The 23,097-nt window shown below is 40.1% G+C and overlaps 1 protein-coding gene across 2 annotated transcripts in view; it reads right to left on the bottom strand.

Annotated features, from left to right (window-relative positions):
- Positions 1-23,097, bottom strand: part of drd2b (dopamine receptor D2b) — a 70,844-nt gene that overhangs the window by 25,345 nt on the left and 22,402 nt on the right. For both annotated transcript variants that reach the window (XM_067439952.1, XM_067439953.1), the window contains exon 2: positions 3,749-4,055. In XM_067439952.1, coding sequence (XP_067296053.1) covers positions 3,749-4,027 — 279 coding nt within the window. In that variant the 5' untranslated portion in view covers positions 4,028-4,055. The remainder of the gene's footprint in view (positions 1-3,748; positions 4,056-23,097) is intronic.

The following is a 23,097-nucleotide window of genomic DNA, read 5'->3' as shown; positions in this document are numbered from 1 at the left end:
TGTGTTTAATATTAACATCAATACTTTTCTTAATGAAAAACAGAACAGAACAGTACAATGACAAGCTCCTTCAAATTGACGCTTTTACATTTAGCTTTGAAACTGAATCTTCCGCCGTGTATTGTCAGCTTCTCACTCATGATAAATAAAATCTGACTCCTGCCGCTGATCATGTCACTTTTAACTGTTCTCTAACTGAATGAAATAATTTGTATTACTATAAAACAATTAAAATGATATCGATGCCTGTTTATGATTTCATACAGCTATATCTATTACAAAGTCTTGACATCATATCCGGGAGAAGTCAGTAAATACGAGTAAAATCACAGGCTTTGCTTATCCTGTGCGAATGCACCATGCAAAACTCAGATGTGAGGGAGTCATTTCTAAATCACAGAGGTCGCTAGATAATACGAATCCCGTGCGAATAGTGCTTAATTTTCTTTTTCTGCACCATTCTTGTAGTTCTTCCGAATAGTCCCTGATTGTTCCCATATGTCATAAGAGTATAGTCTCATTGCCTCTTGTGTATAAATAGCCCATGAGCAATAGCCCATTGTGTTTATCTTGTTGCATGTGTGATTTGTTCTCATGTGTTTGTTCTAAAACTTTAAACCACCATCGACTGTCTGTATTAACTTATGATCACAATCTAAACATAGTTTATCCCTTTATGTACAATGATTACAGATGGCCCAGATTATTGTTTTTCAACATTAACTGTTACTTGATCTGGACAAACTGAGTATTATTAGAAAGATTTAAGACTCCAGCTTTAATATTTGACCACTAGATAAAACTAGGTTCATTTCTTAATTTATGTCAGGAACGTAAAATAATCTGTAAATATTCTCTCACATCTGCTCCAGTTTATTTGTGTATTATTGGAATATTGGTTTATTCTCACATGTTTGCAAAATATTTTGTCATGCAGAAAATAATTTCTATTAATTTTAAATTATGCAACCCGAAGAGTTGAAAGAGCATTCAAAACGGCTCTCCTCCTCACAGCACCGAAACAGTTCTGCTCAGGATGACAAATTACCTTCTTATGACAGATGATTTAGGATCAACATCACTGATCATTCTCCTCGACCTATCAGCGGCATTCGACACCGTGGACCATACCATCCTCCTGTACCACCTCCATAATACAGTTGGACTATCGGGAGTAGCACTGCAGTGGTTTCAGTCCTATCTTTCTGGCAGGACTGAGCATGTTATATTTGGAGAATGTGAGTCCAGGTTGTTACATGTGGTATTCCGCAGGGGTCGGTTCTCGACACAATCTTATTCATTCTCTACATGTTTCCCCTTGGTCTTGTCATCAGCAGACATGGACTATCTTTTCATTGTTTTGCTGATGACATGCAACTTTATATCAAAACTGCCCTGAGCCCCTCCAAAGCCCTGTCATGGCTCACCTCATATCTTGAGGAGATTAAGGCATGTATGGGAACTAACTTCCTCCAGCTGAACTCCAGTAAAACTGAGGCACTACTGGTTGGCACCCCTCATCACATCCATTCCTCTCCCTTATCCTAGCTCACATTTGATGGCCAGGTCATCACTTTCTCCTCCTCAGTCACAAACCAAGGGCTTCGGTTTGACCCAGAGCTGACCTTCAGTGACCACATTAAGCACATTTGTAAAACTTCCTTCCATCACCTTCAAATCTCCAAACTCTGCCCCCTTTTAACCTTTTCAGATGCAGAGAATCTTGTCCATGCCTTTTTCTCCACCAGGCTGGATTACTGCAGCGGACTATCCTGTGGAATTTCTGGCAGAAATATCCAGATGCTTCAATACATCCAGAACAGTGCTGCCAGAGTCCTTATGAGAGTACGTAAATATGATCACATAACTCCCATCCTACACTCATTGCACTGGCTCCCTGTCTTTTGGGTAAGCCTATGTCAATTTATGCCCCAATTGCCAAAATGGTAGGTATGAGGTAAGGGGTTAAACATTCTCTTTGCAATTAGATTCTTTGTCCCTGCCTGCCTGCCCCCGCGTACATCTTCAAAGCAACATAATATAAGTCCACATGAATGTTTGCTTAGAATTTGATTGTCCATTGTTTATTATCATTCATTGTGGGAAATGTTTAGCCCCAATAATAATGGCGTTTATTGTCTTGTCTAATGCCTGGTGGGCTTGTTTCATTGATATCTCAGTAAAACTGAAAATTCTCCATCTGTGCTACAAAAATGCACACATTCCCTACATTTTTAGCACTATTGTCAAATGTTTTATTTATTTTTTATGATCAATGCTGAACACAAAGAGGAGTTCAACAGAGAATGCCTGTTGCGCTTTAGCAGTGGGACTGTAGGCTTTTGAAATAATATTGCCCTAAGCACAAACTAAATTGAATAGATCCAACAGGAGGCCTCAGCTACAAACATCAAGAGGTCTCTCAGTCACTCAGTCTCTGCCAACCAGAGTTATTATAGTTAACTAAACTAAAATAAATGTTAACTGAAAAATAACTGGCAATGTTTCTCACTTTCATGTAGTAAAACTAAAATAAAAAATAATAAAAGGGATTAGATACAAAAAATAATTATGAAAATCTAAATAATAAAATCACACTATTAATAAAAATATAATAGTATCTAAAATTACAATAAAATAGCAATGCTGCCAACCTGATTCAAGCAAAGGCAGTGCTCAGACAACAACATGATGACAAAGGATTAGTCAATTTGTTGTAATTGTCATTAGAAGTCAAAGAGTTTCTTGTACTAATTTATGTGTGGAGGTTAATAGATCTTTATAAAATGACCAGCAGCAGTGATCTGTCAGTGGAGGCCAAGATATTTCAGCTACTAGTTTAGATTAGCGTGTTTAGACATAAAAAGATTACAGTGTCCACAAGACATTGACCCCTATTCAGATGCTTTTGATTGGTTCTCTTGTTTGAATTTGCAGCACACAATGTCTGGAAATTTCATCAATCCAAATTGCTGCTGAAAGCTTTAGGTTACAACCTATCTGAGAGTTGCCACTGTGGCGAGTGATTAAAATGCTTTCCAGTGCTGTATATGTAGAAAAGTAATCAATAAGTAATCAGTTGCATTACTTTAATAAAGTAAATTAAATAGTTACACTACTATTACATAGGGTAACTTGTAATTTAAAAATGTTAAATAGGTTAACTTGTAATCTGCAACCTTTTACATTTCCAAAGTAACCTTCCCAAGACTATTGTTACCATATCAGTTATCGGTTTTAGCCTAATATTAGACATTCAATTTTTGTTCTCTTATACACTATGTAACACCGAAAGTTGTAATGAGAAAAAGTTAAATTACCCTACTTTATGCATAGCTAAAACTAATTTACCGGTAGTCCTCTAGTACCTGCGAAACATCTGTGGGGCAACAAATTATTGTCTGAGGGGCATTATGTTTCAAAGACAAAGAACAGATCAATTGGCTTTCTGGGAGCTGGAAATCACACAGCCGACACAAAAGCCCTGTAAACCAAAAGCTGTAAGGTGCCAGCTCACTGCAGCCCATGGGACATGTCCCAACGGTGTTGTCAGGTGATAATCTGATTAAATTAATTGAAAACAGAGCATGTTTAAACAATAACAAGACACTTTGAATAATGGTATCCTTATAGTGTTTAAAACTCAGTGTTAGGCTCATTTTTGTTATACAGTCTTTTTCTTACAGGTTATTTTCATCTTCCAGCACCCTGAAATGTAGCTCCATATGACAAAATTAACTCGTCTTACCTCAAGATATACCACCCAGGGCATAACTAATGTGGCCACGAGAAGATCTGCCACCGCCAGGCTGACAATGAGGTAATTAGTGGTGGTCTGCAGCGCTTTCTCTCGGGAGACTGCCATACACACCAACACATTGCCGAAGACGATGACAAAGATGAGAAGAGTCAGGAGCATAGCATAGTAGTTATACGGATGCTTGGCCCCACAGCTTGTGCTGTTGAGGGCCCCGGTCCCGTTGTCATAATAAGTGTCATTGTAGGGATACTCCGTGAGGAAATCCATGAGCTGTGGCCAGGGAAGATGCCTGAAACTGAGAGACATAATTCACTGTCAGTAAAGCCACAAAAACGGAATGAAAACAAACAGTAGTATGTCAACACAAAGGAAAATGTTATTTATCAGACGTTGCTCTATCATATATCAGTAGAGTTTCATGTTTATGTTTTATTTTAAGCAGAATTGTGTAATTTCTAGGCCAGCTTCTTCATCAAATGGTTGAACACAAAAGACGATATTGTGAAGAATATTGGTAACCAGACAGCTGACAGTAGCCATTGATTTTTATGAAAGAATGTAGACACATTTGTTTTTGGGTGAACTTTCCCTTTAACAGATTCAAAGAATTAAACATCCATTTGATGAAAGGTCATTTAAATCCACACAAAATGTTTTGTGACTTTATGAGGACAGATTAAATTCGATACAGTTATGAAAGCGTCAAAATGCTGAGAAAAAGAAAATTAATGAGAACAGGCTCACGAGCACACTCACACAATACGGGTGACATTGAGCATTGTAAATGAACAATCAGCACAATCACAGCATTCGGCTAACACTCTCTCGATCAAACCCATCTTCATTTGCTGTATAATATTTGATACACACACATTTTGGAATATATCTTCCATACTTCCTCTGATTTCTCCTCTAAGCACCATAACATCGGACAGCTGCTGGAGCAGGATTGATTTTTCAGTGTGAATAGTGGCATAATAGCGGTCTTGTATTGATTTGGAATTTACACAGCAAGATTCCTGCTGCAAAATCAACATCTCAAACCAACCAGAAATAACAGTGAGTCTGAGCTTCCAAAGCTTACAGACAATTACCATAAATATATACATTTTGCTGAAAAGCCTATTAAAGAGGTTGCAATTTTAGGAACACGCTCAGCACTGTAAACCAACCAAACTCAGCAGCATCATCAACAGTTGTGAATGTGTCAACGCACTTTTTTCTTTTTTTTAGGCCATAAAGTTAAAATATAATGAAAAATGTTTGATAGCTTACAGCTAATGTTCTAAAAAGAAACTGACGTTCAAAAATGAAATTCTGACAATATTCATTATAATATAAAAGTCTGATACATAATGGTGAATGTGCTCTCTAAAACTCATTAAACCCTTCCGTTCTCCTAGATATCTTGAACTAGACATGCATTTTGGTGTGGAAATTCAACCCGATCTATGTTGATCATCAGTCAAATGCTTTGCACTTGTGAATATTGAGAATTTATCTAATCCGGCATGTCACTGCCTCCTTGTGCTTATCCACTCTGTAACATAGGCTTTCTAACATTTGTCGAAAACCTGCTGCAGAGCTTTAGAATAGTTGGCCTCTAATCAAGGGCTAAAGCTAATTATACACAGGGAAACTTTTTGAGCAATGTTGCTGGGCAATTTTGCCGAAAGATGTTGCTTGGGCCCTTTCCCATTGAGAATGGGCAACAAATTTATATCTGGATATCCAAAAAGAAATGTGTTGCCCATTCTCAATGGGAAAGTGCCCACAGCATCATCGCTTGGCAAAATTGCCGATCATCCAAAGGCCAAATCCCAGGTCGGGACCTTCGAATGTACCACCGGCCTCAACCTTAAAGTGCCACGGAGGAAACGTGTAACTAGCGGGTATCTTCCCAAAGACACTCCACCCAAAGGAGTGTGGAAAGCAGCTAAGGCCGCCACATACACCTTTATTGTGGAGGGGGTCAACCCTGCCGATAATCTCGCCTACAGGAACTCCAGCACTGTACCAACCGGGCAGTTAACTGGGTCCAACTGGCGTTCTCTGCACCACACTGAGAACAATCTCCATTTTAGTGCGTACAGCTTCCTCGTGGACGGAGCTCTGGAGTGAAGGATGGTCTCCACGACCTCAGTCGAGATACCTTCTTCTAAGAGCCTAACCCCTCAGAGGCCAGGCCCACAGTTTCCATAACTCCGGGCGGGGATGAAGGAATCTCCTTCCCGCTTGAGAGAGGAGGTCCCTCCTGGTCGGAATCTCCATGGGAGAGCTTTCCAGGAGAGATATCAGGTCCGAAAACCAAACTCTGTTCGGCCAGCACAGAGCCACTAATAGCACACGGACCCCGTCCCGGCGCACCCTCTCCAGAACTCCCGGAAGCAGAGCAATCGGGGGTAATGTGTACAGAGGCAGCCTCGGCCACTCCTGTACCATGGCGTCCAGCCCCAGTGGTTTATATAGGCGACCACCGATGTGTTGTCTGATCTGACCAGTACATGGTGGCCCCTGAGGTCGGGCAGAAATTGTTGCAATGCAATCTCTAGCCGATTTATGTGCCATAGCTGCTGATGATCCTGCCATAGACCCTGGGACGAGTGACCACTCATGGTCACCCCCCATCCCGTGAGGGAAGCATCTGTCGTTAGCATGACGCGACGAACATGAGCCCCCAACAGAGGTCCCTGGGCCAGAAACCCAGGATCTTTCCACATGACCAGAGCACAAAGGCATCGCCGCGTGACTTTGATTGTGCCGAGTGGATTTCCCCTCGGGGGGAGAACCCTTTGGTTCTGAGCCACCACTGCAACGGCCTCATGTTCAGCAGGCCAAAAGGTATCACGTTGGACGCAGCCACCATGAGGCCTAACAGTTTCTGGAACTGCTTTACAGTGACAGCACCGTCTAGCTTCAGTTCTTTCAATGCTACCAGGATCGATGCTATGCGTGTCGGCGATAATTGCGCCCGCATAATTACCGAGTCTCACGCCTAGAATAGTGGTCCTCTGAGCCGGAGAAAGCACACATTTCTTTGCGTTTAATCTCAACCCCAACCTCGACATGTGCGTGAGAACATCATCTCGATGCTGAACCGCTATCTGCTCGGAATGAGCTAAAATCAACCAATCGTCGATATAATTGAGCATGCGGATGCCCTGGAGACGCAACGGCGCCAGAGCTGCATCCACACACTTGGTGAAGGTGCGGGGTGACCTTCCCACTCGTCTAGAAAATCTACAACGGGGAACCAGCCTCTCGAGGCTGGCCTCTGGTGTACTTTGAGCAACAAGTGCAGTGCCCTGAAGCCCCCTCGGGTGGTCCGCGGGGACCGTCTGCACCCCGGCATTGCGGCGGGGTTGGTAGCATGGCCCCCAGAGGGCACCGCAGGTAGACGGATACCGTGTGCTGAGGTAAGCACCGTCTTCCTGCGGAGGGGATGACCCTCAGCGTCCTGACCCTTCTGGCATCAGGAACGCTTTGACGAGGCCTTCTTGGTGATAAGGACTGTCCTCAGATCAGCCCTACCCCTCGAAGGCCTCGCCTGAGAGCGCCGCCCCGCCTCCCATTCTCTCTGAGGAGGAGTGCGGGTGGCGACACTCTGCTTCCGCTGTGCCCTATGTGAGGAGCTCCTACTCTGTCTTTCTTTGGGCTGCTGAGCTGCAGCAGCCCCTGGGACTTGGACCCGGAGAGGGAGAAATTGTTTCAGTGCCGCTGCCTGCTTTTTTGACTCCTGGAACCTCTCGGTGACTGATTGTACAGCGTCACCGAAGAGGCCCGCAGGGGACAGCAGCGCATCGAGCAGAAAGCTCTTCTCCCTCTCCTTGATTTCGGTAGGGTTCAACCATAAGTGCCTCTCCGTGGCCACCAGGGCTGCCATAGAGCAGCCCACACATCTGGCTGTCTCCTTGGTGGCCCGGAGAGCAAGATCTGCCGAGTGTCTTAACTCATTAATTACGTCTCACCCCACCTCATCTCTACCATCCAAGTCCCTAAGCAGGTTGGCCTGATATGCCTGCATAATTGCCATCGTATGCAGGCACGCCGCGGCCTGACCAGCCGCCGAGTACGCTTTACCCACCAACACTGATGTTGTCTTGAGCGGTTTGGTGGGTAAAGTCAGGGCCTTAAGGGACGATGCCCGATGAAGGTGAGAGATGGCTCCAAAGCGTCTCTTCGACCTTCGGCATCGCCCCATATCTATACTGTTTTAGCCCTACAATGTTGCTATATGTAGATGTTTGAGGGCTAAAAACTCTATATGAAGCCGGCTTCCTCCACGACCTAGACACCCATGAGAGGGCAGGAATCGCTCATCTAATTTACTTTTCGGTTTACGATGGGATTCTAATCTTTCTGCCGGCCAGTCGATGTTTAATCTGGCCACAGCTCTCGTGAGCACCTCAATAAGCTCCTCACTAGCGGATAACTGAAGTGGCGAGTCTTCAGTCACGATGCTCTCAACGTCCACTTCCTCAGAGCTGGATAGTTGGAGAACCGGTGCCCCGCCCGGGGAGGAAGAAACCGCAGGGCGGGCTTCCAAACCCAGAGACGAGGCACTGGACGGTACAGGTGAGGGCTGAGATAAGGCTGGACCTGTCTCAAACCCCTCTGTAAGGTCCATTTGTGAACCCCACGACTGAAGCCACCGCTCTGCCTCGGCAGCAGCGGGACCCGAGCCACGGGGAACACGAGCCGAAGAACCCTCCTCGAAGAGTGCCCGGCGGGAGCGCAGCGTTCTTAACGGAAGCCACTCACAGTGCTCGCAAGCAGCCCCCTCGAGGGCTGCCTGAACGCGCTGCGCTCCCAAACAGGCTACACACAATGAATGTGTATCCCCACCCGTGATGTAGCGAGGGCAGGGATGAACACACCTTGTGAACTGTTCGCTCGCCATAATACTCTCTTTTTTCTCTTTATGTTACAATATAATGATTTATTTAACAAAGGTGGAAAAATTCTCTCTCATAGACAGACAAAAACACAAAATAGACAGACAGGTTCACACAGATCGCTTGCTCAAGCTAGTTTCTGTTTGTGTTCACGGATGCTTTATAGTTTCCGGTCGATGACGTCACCCGCCTATGACGTTCGATCTCCTGATTGGACTGGTTCTACATGCGCTTCACGACGCAATCACGCAGAGACGTTCTCACAGCGTTTCAACGTAGCTCGAGTTCCCAGATAGGGAACTATATTAACACTATAAACTCTACTCAAGTCATATAAGCTTTTTGTAAGGTTTTAGATAGCAATTATTTTAGATGGAATTGATAACACTCGAGTCATTATTAGTCGGTTATCATGATCTTCAATTTAGAATGCTGATCCAAATGTACAGTAATTCCTTTAGAAGGATGTAGTAACTCTATCCAGTAATTGCTATCCAAAACCTTACAAAATCTCAAAAGCTTACAATGACTTCAGTCATTATTAGAACTGTATCAGGCTTTTCTCCTTAGAATACTGATCCAAATAAGTAGTGCTCCAGAAGGTATGAAAAAAATGTAGTTAGTGAACTATGAGTTAATAGTGATCAACCACATTCAACCGAGCGCTTTTACTTACTAATTCATTAATTTGAGTTTCTTAATAGTAGTTACTAGAATGTTAAAAGTGCGTTACTCATACTAGAATGTTAATAGTGCGTTTTTCATTAATGACGGAACCGTATTTTAAAGTCCACTGGAATCTCAAGAGAGTCATAATTTTATCTATTGTTAAACTCAATCAGTAACAAATCGGTTTCTTGTGATGGCAAGTCAGTGTACAGATGAAGACTATGTTGCACAATAAGACACTCACAAATGATAATAGCAAAGTCTAACGAACCAAGAATAACACAAATGTTCAAGCTTCAAGGTTAGAATCTAAAAATAAATAAAATATCAATTCATAGTGCTTTATCTTTTTCATTCCCATAGAAAGATACGGCAAGCAAAGAACATAAAGCGAAACGAATGGCCTTTTACAGAAGCAATCTCCCTGGTCCTTTTATAGCAACAATCTATATTCGTTGCCCTCCACCCTTACCCAGAATCATTTCTGTAGCTGAATGTGAGTGACGCTGATGCCACAAACCTAGTGGAGCAAGTGAGGGCTACTGATTGATGCAGACTGCCTGACAAAATGATATCTGTGTCAAACACAGCAGTGAGGTCCCTCCATCTGACTTTGACCAACAAGAATCAATGAATCCCTTCGAACCACTGAGTGTCTTCCCTTTTGCTCAGGATTGGTCATTTTTTCAAATGGCTTGTTTTGCTTATTTGCAATCCTAAATGACTAGAACGTCTGCACATTTTTTATGAGACAGAGGGAATTTTCATTTAAACACATATCGGGGTTAATAAGATGTTGCCGATGCCATTTATTTGATGAAAATTACAATAAAACAGCAATATTGTGAAGAAATTAAAAAACTTATTTATTGTATATTTAAAATATTTACATTGTATTTAAAATATTTACATTGTATAGACTTTTTTAACAATAAAAAAGACAGGCGCTATGGTTTATGAATTTTATATTAATAACACACACACACACACACACACACACACACACACACACACACACACACACACACACACACACACACACACACACACACACACACACACACACACACACACACACACACACATGTTGGTCTATGTGGTTTACAGGGACTCTCCATAGGCGTAATGGATTTCATACCGTACAAACCGTATTTTCTATCCCCTTACACTGCCCCTACCCCTAAACCTACCCATCACAGGAAACATTCTGCATTTTTTCTTTCTCAAAAAAACATCATTTAGTATGTTTTTAAGGCCATTTGAATTATGGGGACATTTGATATGTCCTCATAAACCACATTTATAGTGTAATACCAGTGTAATACCCATGTAGTTATACAAATTTGTGTCCTCATAAACCACATAAACAGGCTCACACACACACACACACACACACACACACACACACACACACACACACACACACACACACACACACACACACACACACATATGCTAATCCATTCATGTCCTTGATCTTTAAAGTGTTACTGACAGAACAGCGATTTTCAGTGCTCCAGGCCTGAAGTACGTTCTGTTATCAGGATACGACTGTTGCCTTGCTGAACTTCGCCTCTTGGGAAATCTAGGCAAGGGCAGATATGGATTAATACGTTTTTGAATTAAAACTAATGCTACGGAGGAACACAGCGATTTCAGTCTCTGCTATGTAACAATTAGCCTCAAACATCTTTTCCTAATCAATAACATGTGACACTTTGATTTAACTGAATGAAGGCTGGCTTCCTCCAGCACAGAGGACCTTTGATATTTCAGTGCTCCCTGATTAGCTGTCCAGAATATCTCCCTCTAGTTGGATACAGTATTTGACATGTTTTCATGGGCTTTAGAGGCAAAGAGCCCTGTTTCTGCCAATGTATGATCGGAATCACATAAATGAGAACTGACTCCCAAACCAGTGGTTGGTAAGATATCACAAAATACAGTGCGACTATCCAGCTAACTGTAAAGAAGAAAAAGCAATTTCAGTGTCATTTTCCTCATATCCAACCCTACCTACAATAAAATTGGTCTTTTTGTGATACGCACTTGAACATATGATTGGTGAGAAAGATTGTATTGCAATTTCTGCTGGTAAAGGATCATTCAGCTCACAGCAACCAATATGTGCAGTCCGGAGCATTGGTCTCTGATGGAGGACATCCTATTGCAGGACTAATGCAGAGAATGGAGATATTATGGGTTGTGAAATTATGAACAGTATACACACTTTAATCTTTGAATCTTCAGGTGCTGGGAGTAGGGGTGAGCGGGGCACAACCAAACACAAGTTTAGTTGTAACACAAATGGTTTTAAACTTTCCACACATGCCAGCATGAAAAAAGTTGTGGCAAAAGTAAAAAAAAATAAAAAAAATAAAAAAAGATAAAGGATATTACTAACCATTTAACCATAGCAAAAGTACATTTCTTACTTAAGTTATTTTTTCATCTTTTTTTTTCTTCAGTTTATTTAAAATGAGACAAATCTGATATTATCTTAATCTTATATCTGTTGTGTAACAGTTGAGATCATTGTTTAATGCTGATATAACCAGCAGAAGACTCTATCCAGGTTTAAATCCCAGTTGTGCAGGTGGAGCATGTTGTCACACTGCGTTACAATGTGCCCCTATTATAACTATGCTATTCTATTTTATAAGTTTATTAATTCTATTGAGAAATAAAGAAAAAAGACGTGAATTAAGTCAATGAGAGTCAATGTTCAGAAATTATTAATTATTATTATGTTTTGAACTATCCTGAGGTGCGTTTCCTAAAAGCATCATTAGCCAACTTTGGTCGCAAGTTCCGTCGTTATCAACATAGTTCAATGAGTCTGTGTTTCCTGAATCCATAGTTCCAACAAACATTCAAACAGTGTCGCAAACTTGTGTAGTTGTAAAGACAGCTCTTGACCTGTGGTTAGAGGCATAGTTTCTTGTTTGCATGACATGTGGACTTAAAGGGTTACTTCAGCGATTAGCATATGTCTTTGTATCAGTAGAAACCCTGGAGTATATTCAAGGTTAAAAATAAAATATACTCCCCCTAAATTAATGATATTTGTGTCATTGGAGGAATTTTTGGCCAAAGGCTAAAGACTACAGCCAGCAGAGGGAGCCATTTCCACGTTTTCTACCCGCGCATGGGGGATGCGATCTCAGCTCAGCTCGCAGCTGCAGGCATTCATGTAAACGGAACGGCGGAACAAAGTAAGTAAGTGTTACAACTTCTCAAATTAATTCCTATGAAAGTTAAGCTTTCAAAGGCATAACCTGAAAATGTGCCAGACTGAACACAGACTGGAAGGTGAATGTAATCTGACTCCTGCTGTGTTAGTGTTGTGACACTCGCTGGTGACTCACTCATCATTATATTGAACAGACACGTTCAGTATTTATTTGTACTGTCTGTTCTCTAACTGAACTAATTTATGAAAATGAATCCAGTGGGAGAGTGATCCAGTCACAGTAATTCAGTAGCGCTGGCTTTGGGAGTGGCCTCACAGGGCATCGAAGCATTCTGGGAATTGTTGTCTTTCATCCCCATGTCTGTCTTTTCTCAGTCTAGAAAGCACCAAATTCAAAAATAATTTCACATTTCTACTACATTAATGGCCCAGTTTAAATACACATTAATCTTTCCAGCCCTTTAATAAATCCTCATCTTGAGCAAAATAAGCAAGCAGACATTTAGTACAATCTATAGAGGAAAGCACGAAGCACTGGAAAAACATAACTGAGTCTGTCTCCCGATACACTTACAAAATACTTAACTATTTGTATGGATAGAAATAAATTGTTTCTATGTAACAATAAATCAGTGGGATTGTAGTTAAGTACATGTAACGCTATAGCTGCGAATAATGAATTGCACAACAACGTGAATTCCTGTCTCGTAGGAAAACTCTACTAATAGCTAGACAGAAGAGTAGCACCAAATGTTGGGCCCGGTCACAGAATCAAGGGGTGGGCCCCTAACAACTATGTCATTTTGTCATGTTAATATTATTGATTATCAATATATAATTGTAGGCCCTCCCCCCTTGCTGAGGGACCCTGTTACTCAGTTCCTGTCCGACGCCCCTGCAGCTAGGTAACAGCTACTATTATTAATGAGAATAGACAAAGGAACAGACAGAAACTCATGGTATAAATGCATTAGGAAAGTAATCAGGTTCACAGATGAACAGAATAGATAATCAATCAGTAACCAAAGAGATGAATGAGAATTCAAACAGGCAGACAAACAGGAAAAAGGATCAACAACCAGAAAAGAACATGACCGTGACAGTACACAGTGTCTTCGTCTTTTCGTCCGGTTACATCAAACAAAGTTGTAATATTGTGATTCACCTTGTAGCTCGTTGATTTCATTCATGGCTTCATGGCTTCATGGCTTATAACTAAGACTTTTTTTTTAAATGGGGAAAAAAATACTTACGAATCAAATATTGCTTAAAAAGTGGGCAGGAACTAATGCACACTATATTAAGATTAATTTATCCATCCATCCATTCATGAGGGTAGACAATGCTGAATCAACACGGTCTCACTCCCAACTCATCAACATATTGAGGCTTGGTCAGGACCCCTCTGCTTTATTCATTTAAATGAGAAACCTTTGGCGTCATACACAGACACATTGGGCATATCATCATAATGATTTTGCCATTATGACATATTGGAGTATATTTTTATTTACATTTATTTTCATTTATGTTAGTTAGACATATGTTAACATGTAACCCAACCCCATCCCATCCTTAAAACCTACCAATTTGTGTATTATATTATATAAAACCCACAATATATCATGAAGATACAACTGCATGCACAATTTATTTAAAAAGTACAAATATTCCAAGTGTTCTGAGGACAAAAACGACTGATTTGTGTGAAGGAAATCCCAAAAAGCGATCAACATCTCATGTCGATTATCACGCACACATCAAATTTGAAAAATTACCGTCCGAGGAAATGTTACGCCAGATATCATATTGAAATTTAATTGGCTCTCGTATGTCTCGTGACCAATTGTGTCATTGCGTCAGCATTGATTGTAAAATGTCATTGGCTCTCGTGTGTCTTGTGACAGATTGCTTCATGCTAAAGAGTTTTGTGTATCATTTGAATGAGATATTACAGTTTTTTTCAATCGCTAACAAGCGCTTAGCTATACTTCAGATAATTTTTCTAAACTCTTAACACAGACTGACACCTACAAAACACAGTTGGCCAAATCAATAATTTTCTTCTCAAAAGAACATTTTGTTAAATATACACTTACTCTTCATTTCAAAATAGAACACATCTTTCTCTGCACACACTAATTTTACCAAAACACTGGAATTCTGGCTCAAAATGAAATTATTCTGTCAAAGAATAACACTTCTTTTCACTTCACAAGGTACATGCAGTCAATCAAAGTATACCAGGTTTCAAAATACTGGCTATTGTTAACATTACAAAAATTGTATAGACTTTTATGTTTCAGTTTTACAGGTATTTGCATGAAAAACATGCAGTCCACCATTTTTACACTACATTTCTTGGTTTGGAACTGTATGTCAACATGTACAGTAATGTTCAAATTCAAAAGCATTACAGTAAAAACCACAATCGTTTTTTTCCCCCTATACTATTTACTACAGGAGGTAAAGTAGAAACACGCTATGATAGAACAGAACAAGTTTTACTGAAGTTTACTGTATCCAATCTCTGAGATCTTCAGGGTTAGGCCACATGTTTTCATCAACATCACATCTGATTTTATCCAAGGGTTTTATGCACCTGGGATAAAACTGCTTAGTATGTCCACCCTTGGATCCTGCACCTCTCACTGCATCTCTCACTGGGCCTGCTCTTCTCCTCGGCTCTTTGCTCTTACTCTTCCTTGTCCAGACATTACAGTGTTTGTCTTTTTCCAAAAACATTACTCCTCAAAGTCCTCCTGTTACTGTATAAGTGTCAATGTAATATAAAAAAAAAACACCTGTCACTGAGTCTAAGCCAGACTGGAATCAGCTGTGTTTTTAATTATTAAATTGTTTGTTTATTATCAGCTGATTTATTGTTTTTTAACTGATATCTTTGGAGAAGCAGGGGTTTTTATACTGTATCTAAGGTTTGGAATATTGTTTTTTCTATTGTGGGATGTTGTGTGTTAACATTCGTAAATGCTACAAAAATAATCCATAATTTTGTTGGGAGGTATAGCTTGTCTGTTAAGAAAATGTAAGAATTATGGAAATGTGTTCACTCACTGCATATTGTGTGAAAACGACATGAAATGTGTGAATGGTATGGCCACAAAAGACTGATGCTGTGCTTAATTGTGTTTAGAGTTTTGAAAATGTGACAACTGATTGGACAAACGCTTGTTAGTGACTGAAAAAAACTGTAATGAGTGCATTCACAGAGCAGTGGGATCATCATTTCAGCGATTAAATCAACTCTGTTTTTTACGTAGAGACATGGTTTTGGTCAGTTTTTTTCAATAAATACCCGTTACTGTACATTTATTTGCCTGTTACGTGTTTTATATTATTGAGAAGTGGGTAGGATTTGGGTTAGTTGCTTCAAAATATAAAAGTAGCCTATACATATTTAAAAAATCATGTCTACTTTTACAAATGCAAATAATTAAATGCGTCCTGATCTGATGCATTAGGCAAACAATTTAAATGAATGGAGTTAAAAAAATTACTCTAAAGGGGTACCCCATGCATTAAAAGGGGACGCAGAGGGGTCCTGACCAAGCGTCAATATGTTGACGAGTTGGGAGTTAGACCGTGTTGGCTGAAGTCAAATGGTGGGAATTCCAGGAATTCATCAGCTCCTCATGAACCTCCAGAAAAAAAGGGACGGGTTCCTGGCAGAGGGCTCGCTGCCGGCGCCTCGGGAGCAGGAACCACTCATTGCAGCGGCTAAGGGAAGGCTCTGTCGAAATTGACAACTCCAATCTAAGCTCCTCTGTGGGTTTGAAGAGGACTCGGATGAGTTTGAAGTCCAATCTGGGCCAGGGATCATCTGAGGTAACGTGGCGGAATCCTCAGTGGGGTTCGACCACTCTTCCATTTGCGGACAGGGACATGGCATCATTGCCTTCATCCTCCTCGGATCATTTGAGCCACTTGCACCACTTGCGCTTATGCGAGGAGAGGAGTGAACAGGGGAGTGCAAGGGGCGAGATTGCTTTCTTTAAAGAAATGGGGTGCAGTAGAGCCCTGCATGTGTCACACTCGCGGTGCAAAATTTTGCAATCATTCGCCGGATGGCCACAGAAAAAAGGCGTCTGTCTCAGCCGAGATCGCTGTCAGCACTGCCAAGTACACTGTTAGTCCCATCAAACAGTGAGCAGTAGGATTTTTTTCTTCTTCTTCCTGAAGTTTGCAAGATGATATTCGCACTTGAATAAAGATTCTGATTGACTGTTACTCAGCAGCAGCTTGTTTGTGTGCTCTGAGATGCCATTGGTCTGTGCAATTGCACATATGTGATTCATTCAGGCTTCACTATAGGACAATGAGCTGTTAACAAAAGGTAACTAAATAGCTTTTAGTGAAAATCATTTGCTCTGATTGTCCCTACCCCTGGTTGCATTTTGATGTGTACAGACTTGCTAGGGACATTGTCTCTGTAAGGTCCACAATAATATAGGGCGCCCTACTGTGAGGGCATCCAGATTCAAGCCTGTACTGATGCCGACTCCACAGTGGGCCACTATTTGACAATCTATACAGAACTTCCTATTAGTAACTTCATAATATGCTGGTATAAAGTATGGATTTGGATGAGGGTTGTTTGTATGTAATGCACCTGCAAAAAATAACTCTTTAAATTCTTTCTTTGAACTTATACTTAAATTTGTTGGTTAAATGTATTAGTTTGTTCATGAATGGTAAATATATTTACAATATTCTCAAATTATATTTATGGTTTGGTTCAATCTTTACATTTAATATTAATCATAAATCTTTTTTTCCCCAATGTAAGAAATACTTAAATATTATTTTAAAGACCATACCATACATATTTCCTTTAAACATAAGCCAAACTGTTATTTAATGTAGGTCAATATAGTGTTTTTTTCTTCTTCTTAATTTTACCATAACCAACTAAATTAGCTATATCATAACAGTATAATTTTCACTTAAAGGGTTACTTCAGCGATTTAGCATATGGGTTTGTATCAGTAGAAGTATATTCCCAGGAGTATATTCAAATGAGTGAGTGTTTCAACTTCTCAAATGAATTCCTATGAAAGTTAAATGGGTACTTTAGCACTGGGAAGATGAATGAGTATTTAAACTGGGTCATTAATGTAGTAGAAATGGGAAATTAAGTTTGAATTTGGTGCCTTCTAGACTGAAAAAATACAGAAAATGTATTTTTGTCTCATAGGGATGAAAGACAACAATTCCCAAAATGCATTGCTTCACTGCCCTGTGAGGCCACTCCCAAAGCCGCTGCTACTGGATTACTGGATAACTTTCCCACCACGTTCACTTCCATAAAATCAGTTCAGTTAGAGAACAGACACTACAATTGAAAAGTGAACCTGTCTGTTCAATATAATGAATGAGTCCCCACGCGAGTATCACAGTACAAATGCAGCAGAAGTCAGATTACATTGACAGTCATGGATGAGCTTGTGATGAGAGCTGAGGTAATTGCGACAGCGCTTGTGGCATGTGGTTTGGCACAATATATTCAAGGGTTTCTACTGACACAAAGCCATATGCTAAGGTCCGTGGTCCGTGCTTACCTCAGCTCTAGTTATGAATGTAATCTGACAGCCTGTCGACCTGTCTACTCAGTCTTGGCTCTTCCCATCTTCGGCTCCACCAGAGACCCTTTGGACTTGTGGTTCCTCCGGGCTCCTTCATCCTACCGTCTCCCCCTTTGGTCAGTTGTTACACCCCTTTTGCCTCGGACTTGTAGGCCATCCGCTGCACTGCATCCCTCCACCCCTACAGGTGCAGTGGATTCCTCCTTCCTCTTGGCGTCGCCTCTGTCCTCAGGCACACCGGTTCCACCTCAGCCCTCTTGTACTTCACTACATCTTTGCCCAACTTCAGAGCCCCCACCATGCAAAGTTGGTTCCAATCAATCGGCTTGATCATCTGCATTTTTAGAATCTGGCCTTGAATTGATGCAGTAAACCCAACAATAGTATTACTAACTGTGTTTACAAATGCTTTAGAAGCCTTGGAAGCTGAAGCTTGCGGTTATGGTAAGGTGTGTTACATTTACGACATCCTCTTGAGGTGTTCTGCCAATCACTACGCACTGGGTCAGCTGGCCAATCCGAGCACCCTTTGTATAAATCTGCGCATTTCAGACAGACTGCAATTAGAGGAACTGCAATAATGTACAGTATGTGAAAATAATGTTTTTTTTTTAGCTATTCTATAACACACAATAATCAAAATAATTAGGCTTTTGACACATCCCTAGGCTAGAATCCTTGTTTTGAGTTTCCATTGCTCTGTTCACACATGGGAATATATAGAGAGACCTCACCTAGACATATCATGTGTTCATGTATTTTATAAATAATATACATTTTTTTTATTACAAATATTTTTTAAATGGTAAAACAAGTTCAAAGCACGATTTGTTAAGTGCTGCACTTGCTGTTTAAAGGGCATATTTGTCTAATGATGCAGTGACCTTTGCATATCTTGGGTACAAAAGCGTGCCAGAAGTATATGAAAAAGTGCAATTTGCAGTGGAGAGGAGTTTTCAAATTCCTCTCCAAACCGTTAAGGTCAACGCATAGAAGAAACATTCTTAGATAACAACAAAAGGGCACTTAGACTTGGAGAATGTTGACCCGCATTTGTATTGTTTATCTCATCTGCCATATTATGAGGTGGGAAATCATACTTAATATTAAGAGAGAAAGCTGACAGGTTCCCAGGGTCTGTTCGCAGAAATGACACCAAGAGCGTAACTCAATGTACCACATAAACATGCCAGTTTTGCAGGTCCTGGTGACTGTAGTGAAGTAAAAGACACTGTTGCAAGTATGTTGTGGGCTGCTAGGGTGTTTGAGGCTGCGTAAAGTCTGATCACTCAAAGTAATCACTCACATTTCCTCAACATGTATCATGAAATCATTTATGTCATTAGTAGGATGAGATACATGCCAATGGAGCCATTCGAACAGAATGCATTTTTGCCTTTACAACTGTGAGACACCACACACTGTTAGCCCATTCTAATATAGAGCCACAGTGCTAATAAATGAAAAAAAGGCTGAGTCTTCTTGACATGCCATCATAAAAAACACAGCACTTATGCACAAGAGGATAAAAAGCAGCAAGACAAAAGAGTGATACACAGAACAACAGTAAAGTCTAGTGCATGTTTAAATAGAAACATAATTTAAAAAAACAGTGACATTTTGAAAAACAAAGCAAAAAAAAAAAACATTTTGGTAAGTGGCAAGGCACATTATCCTGCTGAAAGAGGCCACATGCACCAGGGAGTACTGTTTTCATGAAAGGGTGAACATGGTCTGCAACATTGCTTAGGTAGGTGGTATCTGTCAAAGTGACATCCACATGGAAGGTAGGACCCGAGGTTTCCCAGCAGACCTTTACCCAAAGCATCCTACTGCCTTTTCCAGATTGCCACCATCCCACAGTGCGTCCTGGTGCCATGCGTTCCCCAAGTAAGAGATGCACACGCACACAGCCATCCACTTAATGTAAAAGAAAATGTGATTCATCAGACCAGGCCACCTTTTTCTATTGCTCCATGGTCCATTCTGACCACTGCAGGCCGGGAACACCCCACAAGAGCTGCAGTTTTGAAAATGCTCTGACACAGTCATCTAGCCATCACAATTTGTCCCTAGTCAAACTTGCTCAAATAATTATGCTTGCCAATTTTTCCCGCTACTGATACATCAACTTTGAGGACAAAATGTTCACTTATGGCCTAATATATGCCACCCACTAACAGGTGCGGTGATGAAGAGATAACCAGTGTTGTTCACACTGTGTCAGTGGTCATAATGTTATGCCTGATCTGTGTATATGCAGTTCATTCAGTCAGAACCTTTCCCCACAACTTATTTTTCAAAAATATTACTGTAAAAAAACATTGGGTCTGAGGACTACCTCACTATTTTTTATCTGTTGTTTTACGTCATTTTATGTTTGATTCATCACTAGTTCCCTTATTCCCCTTATTATTCCCATATTATTATGTGTGTGGAATGAAGGTCATAGAATGTGCTGAATGTTAGCTTTGCTTACTGTGCATAAGAGAATAATCTATTTAAGTCCACATCCAGTGCACTGTTAAACCTTGCTGTAGATTTCTGGGTAAAGAACTGTAAAATCGCTAGTATTTAGCTTTAACATCATTGAAAGGTATTTTACCGTAATATGAGATGAGGTTATGCTGCACTAATAATAAACTACAGTACATTAATTTCAGCGCCCATAAATGGAAATAACTGTAATATTAATGGTAAATTACTGGGGCCTGTTCTTCGTACGTTCGTGCGTGATTGTTGACGATTTGGCATAATCTCGGATTGTTTGGTTCTTCGACGCTCATCCTGGGGACGTATTACAGAAAGATGTTAACTTTAGAATCCTATCGTATCTGTTTGGTAACCATGACAAAGGCTATAACAGAATGGCATTTCTTAAATGCATAATCTTATCTTAACTCTGGATAGGAAACGGGTATTACAGAAGCATCCTAACTCGACAAAAAATCATAAAAGCATTAACTTAACTTTAAGAAAACCCCATTGGTGTTCTAACTTCAAACCTTTTTGAAATCCAGCGGTAAAAATCACAGTAAAAAAAATCATTTTTCGAGAGTGTTACATTTATTAATTATATAAGATGAAGAGCAGCGAAGTTTTGATGGTGAAGACTTTGAGGACCCAGAGAATGTGCTATACGCTTTGCTGGTACAATGCTTATAAATAATGACAGACTCCCAGGACACATGATTTTGCAGTTAGTTGACAAATTGCGACCAACATTACAAAGGCCAACGAACCGTTACAGAGCATTAGCCTACCGGCGCTGCTTCCGGAAAGTTGCTTTGACGCTGGACGTTCGATATCTGCAAATTTAAGGACTGCCTCTGAACTTACATACATTGGTATACCTACACATTTCTAACTTCATTAGCATTTGAACGGAATATGTAAAAGGTGTGTATCATAGCTGACACCCAGATGAACACTTTACAGATTGCTTTGATACTGTAAGACAGTCATTCCGTTCAAATGCTATTGAAGTTAGAAATGTGTAGCAATGTCGTATGTAACTTTAGAGACGGTCCCTACATTTGACAATTTTGAAAACTTTCTTTCTTTCTTTCTTTCTTTCTTTCTTTCTTTCTTTCTTTCTTTCTTTCTTTTCCTTTTTTGTGTGCAAAAGGTGATTTATAAAACAGGCTTTAACTTTTCAACGGAGCTTATCAAAATATCAATTTCTGTCGCACTGGAATTAAAAGCACGCTGTTGTTTCCCCATTTTGATTTTAGATTTACCTCAGAAGCAATTTGCGAGTAATTGGTTTCTTGGTAACGGACCTGACAGTTGATAACCCAACTCGATTGAGTGGTTTAAGATTTCCTAGATAAAATGATCTTGTAAGATAGGATAAGAATCCTAAATCAAGTTAAGATTTGCTTCTGTAATACAAAATTGTTATAAAATTTGCGTATAATTCTATAGACACAGTCACTTGATTTAGAGATTTATTTGTGAATTGTGATTGAATAATTACTTTATAGTTGTATTGGAGGTTTACACACATTGTGCAGTTAATCTGCGTCATGCATTCATTTCGATTAATGTGAGTGATGACGGATATTATGGGAGTGGCTTGATGCAGCAAGAGATGCAGATCATATGATCTTGACCGTTAAGAAACTTTAATTAATACTGTCATATAACAAATCTGCTTCAAACTGAATTAAAAAATGAAATTACAAAATTGAAATAAAAATGTACAGTGTGTAAAAATATTATAAAATCGTGAATATAAATAATTGGGAATCATGTTCATCAAAACAGTGCACATTTAATTTATCTAACTTTTATGTTGGATTGGTCATTTGGCTGTTTCCTTATAAAGGTTATTTTTTTTCCTTTGTCAAGTTTTTTTCCAGGTGGCTTTTTTAATTATATGATGTCATCACGTTGTCTTGATTCCAGCCAATCGCTGCATTGCTGATTGTGGTTTCGAGTATCGATGCATCTGCCCTCTTCAGGGAACACAAGCACGAGCAGTGATCTCAGATAATTTAATCCAGATATTTTAATCCAATCCGCAAATTCATTTGAAGAACCAAATTAGCCAGAGATCAGTTATCAGGATTAAAAGATCTGGGATCTGTCAAATCATCTTGGATGTATTAAGTGAGGTACGAAGAACAGGCCCCTGATTAGTAAGTTTTTTTGCCTCTCCTCACAACTCCTCACTTAATATCCCTTTGTGTAGAAATGTTTTCCTGGAGTAACTGCATTTATCAGCAATTTAACTCTTGTTGATAAACAACTAATTTTTCTTAGTTAGTCAGGCTTTGCCTCAATGTGCAGATGCAAACTTTCCAATTTGCCTTTTCGCCAACAAACTTTTTTTAATACAAAATAACACTAACATAGAGCAAATTTTGAAGAACATCAACCCGAATGTCAGTGGGAAATGATTTACATCTACTAGTCACACCAAGGCTCATCATGCATGGTAAGTATGAAATATATGGTAAATAATTAATGTTT

Source organism: Pseudorasbora parva, chromosome 3 (genome assembly GCF_024679245.1).
Source record: "Pseudorasbora parva isolate DD20220531a chromosome 3, ASM2467924v1, whole genome shotgun sequence".
NCBI lineage: Eukaryota > Metazoa > Chordata > Actinopteri > Cypriniformes > Gobionidae > Pseudorasbora > Pseudorasbora parva.
Note: the sequence above shows the minus strand (reverse complement) of the source record. Positions and strands in the feature narration are given on the sequence as shown.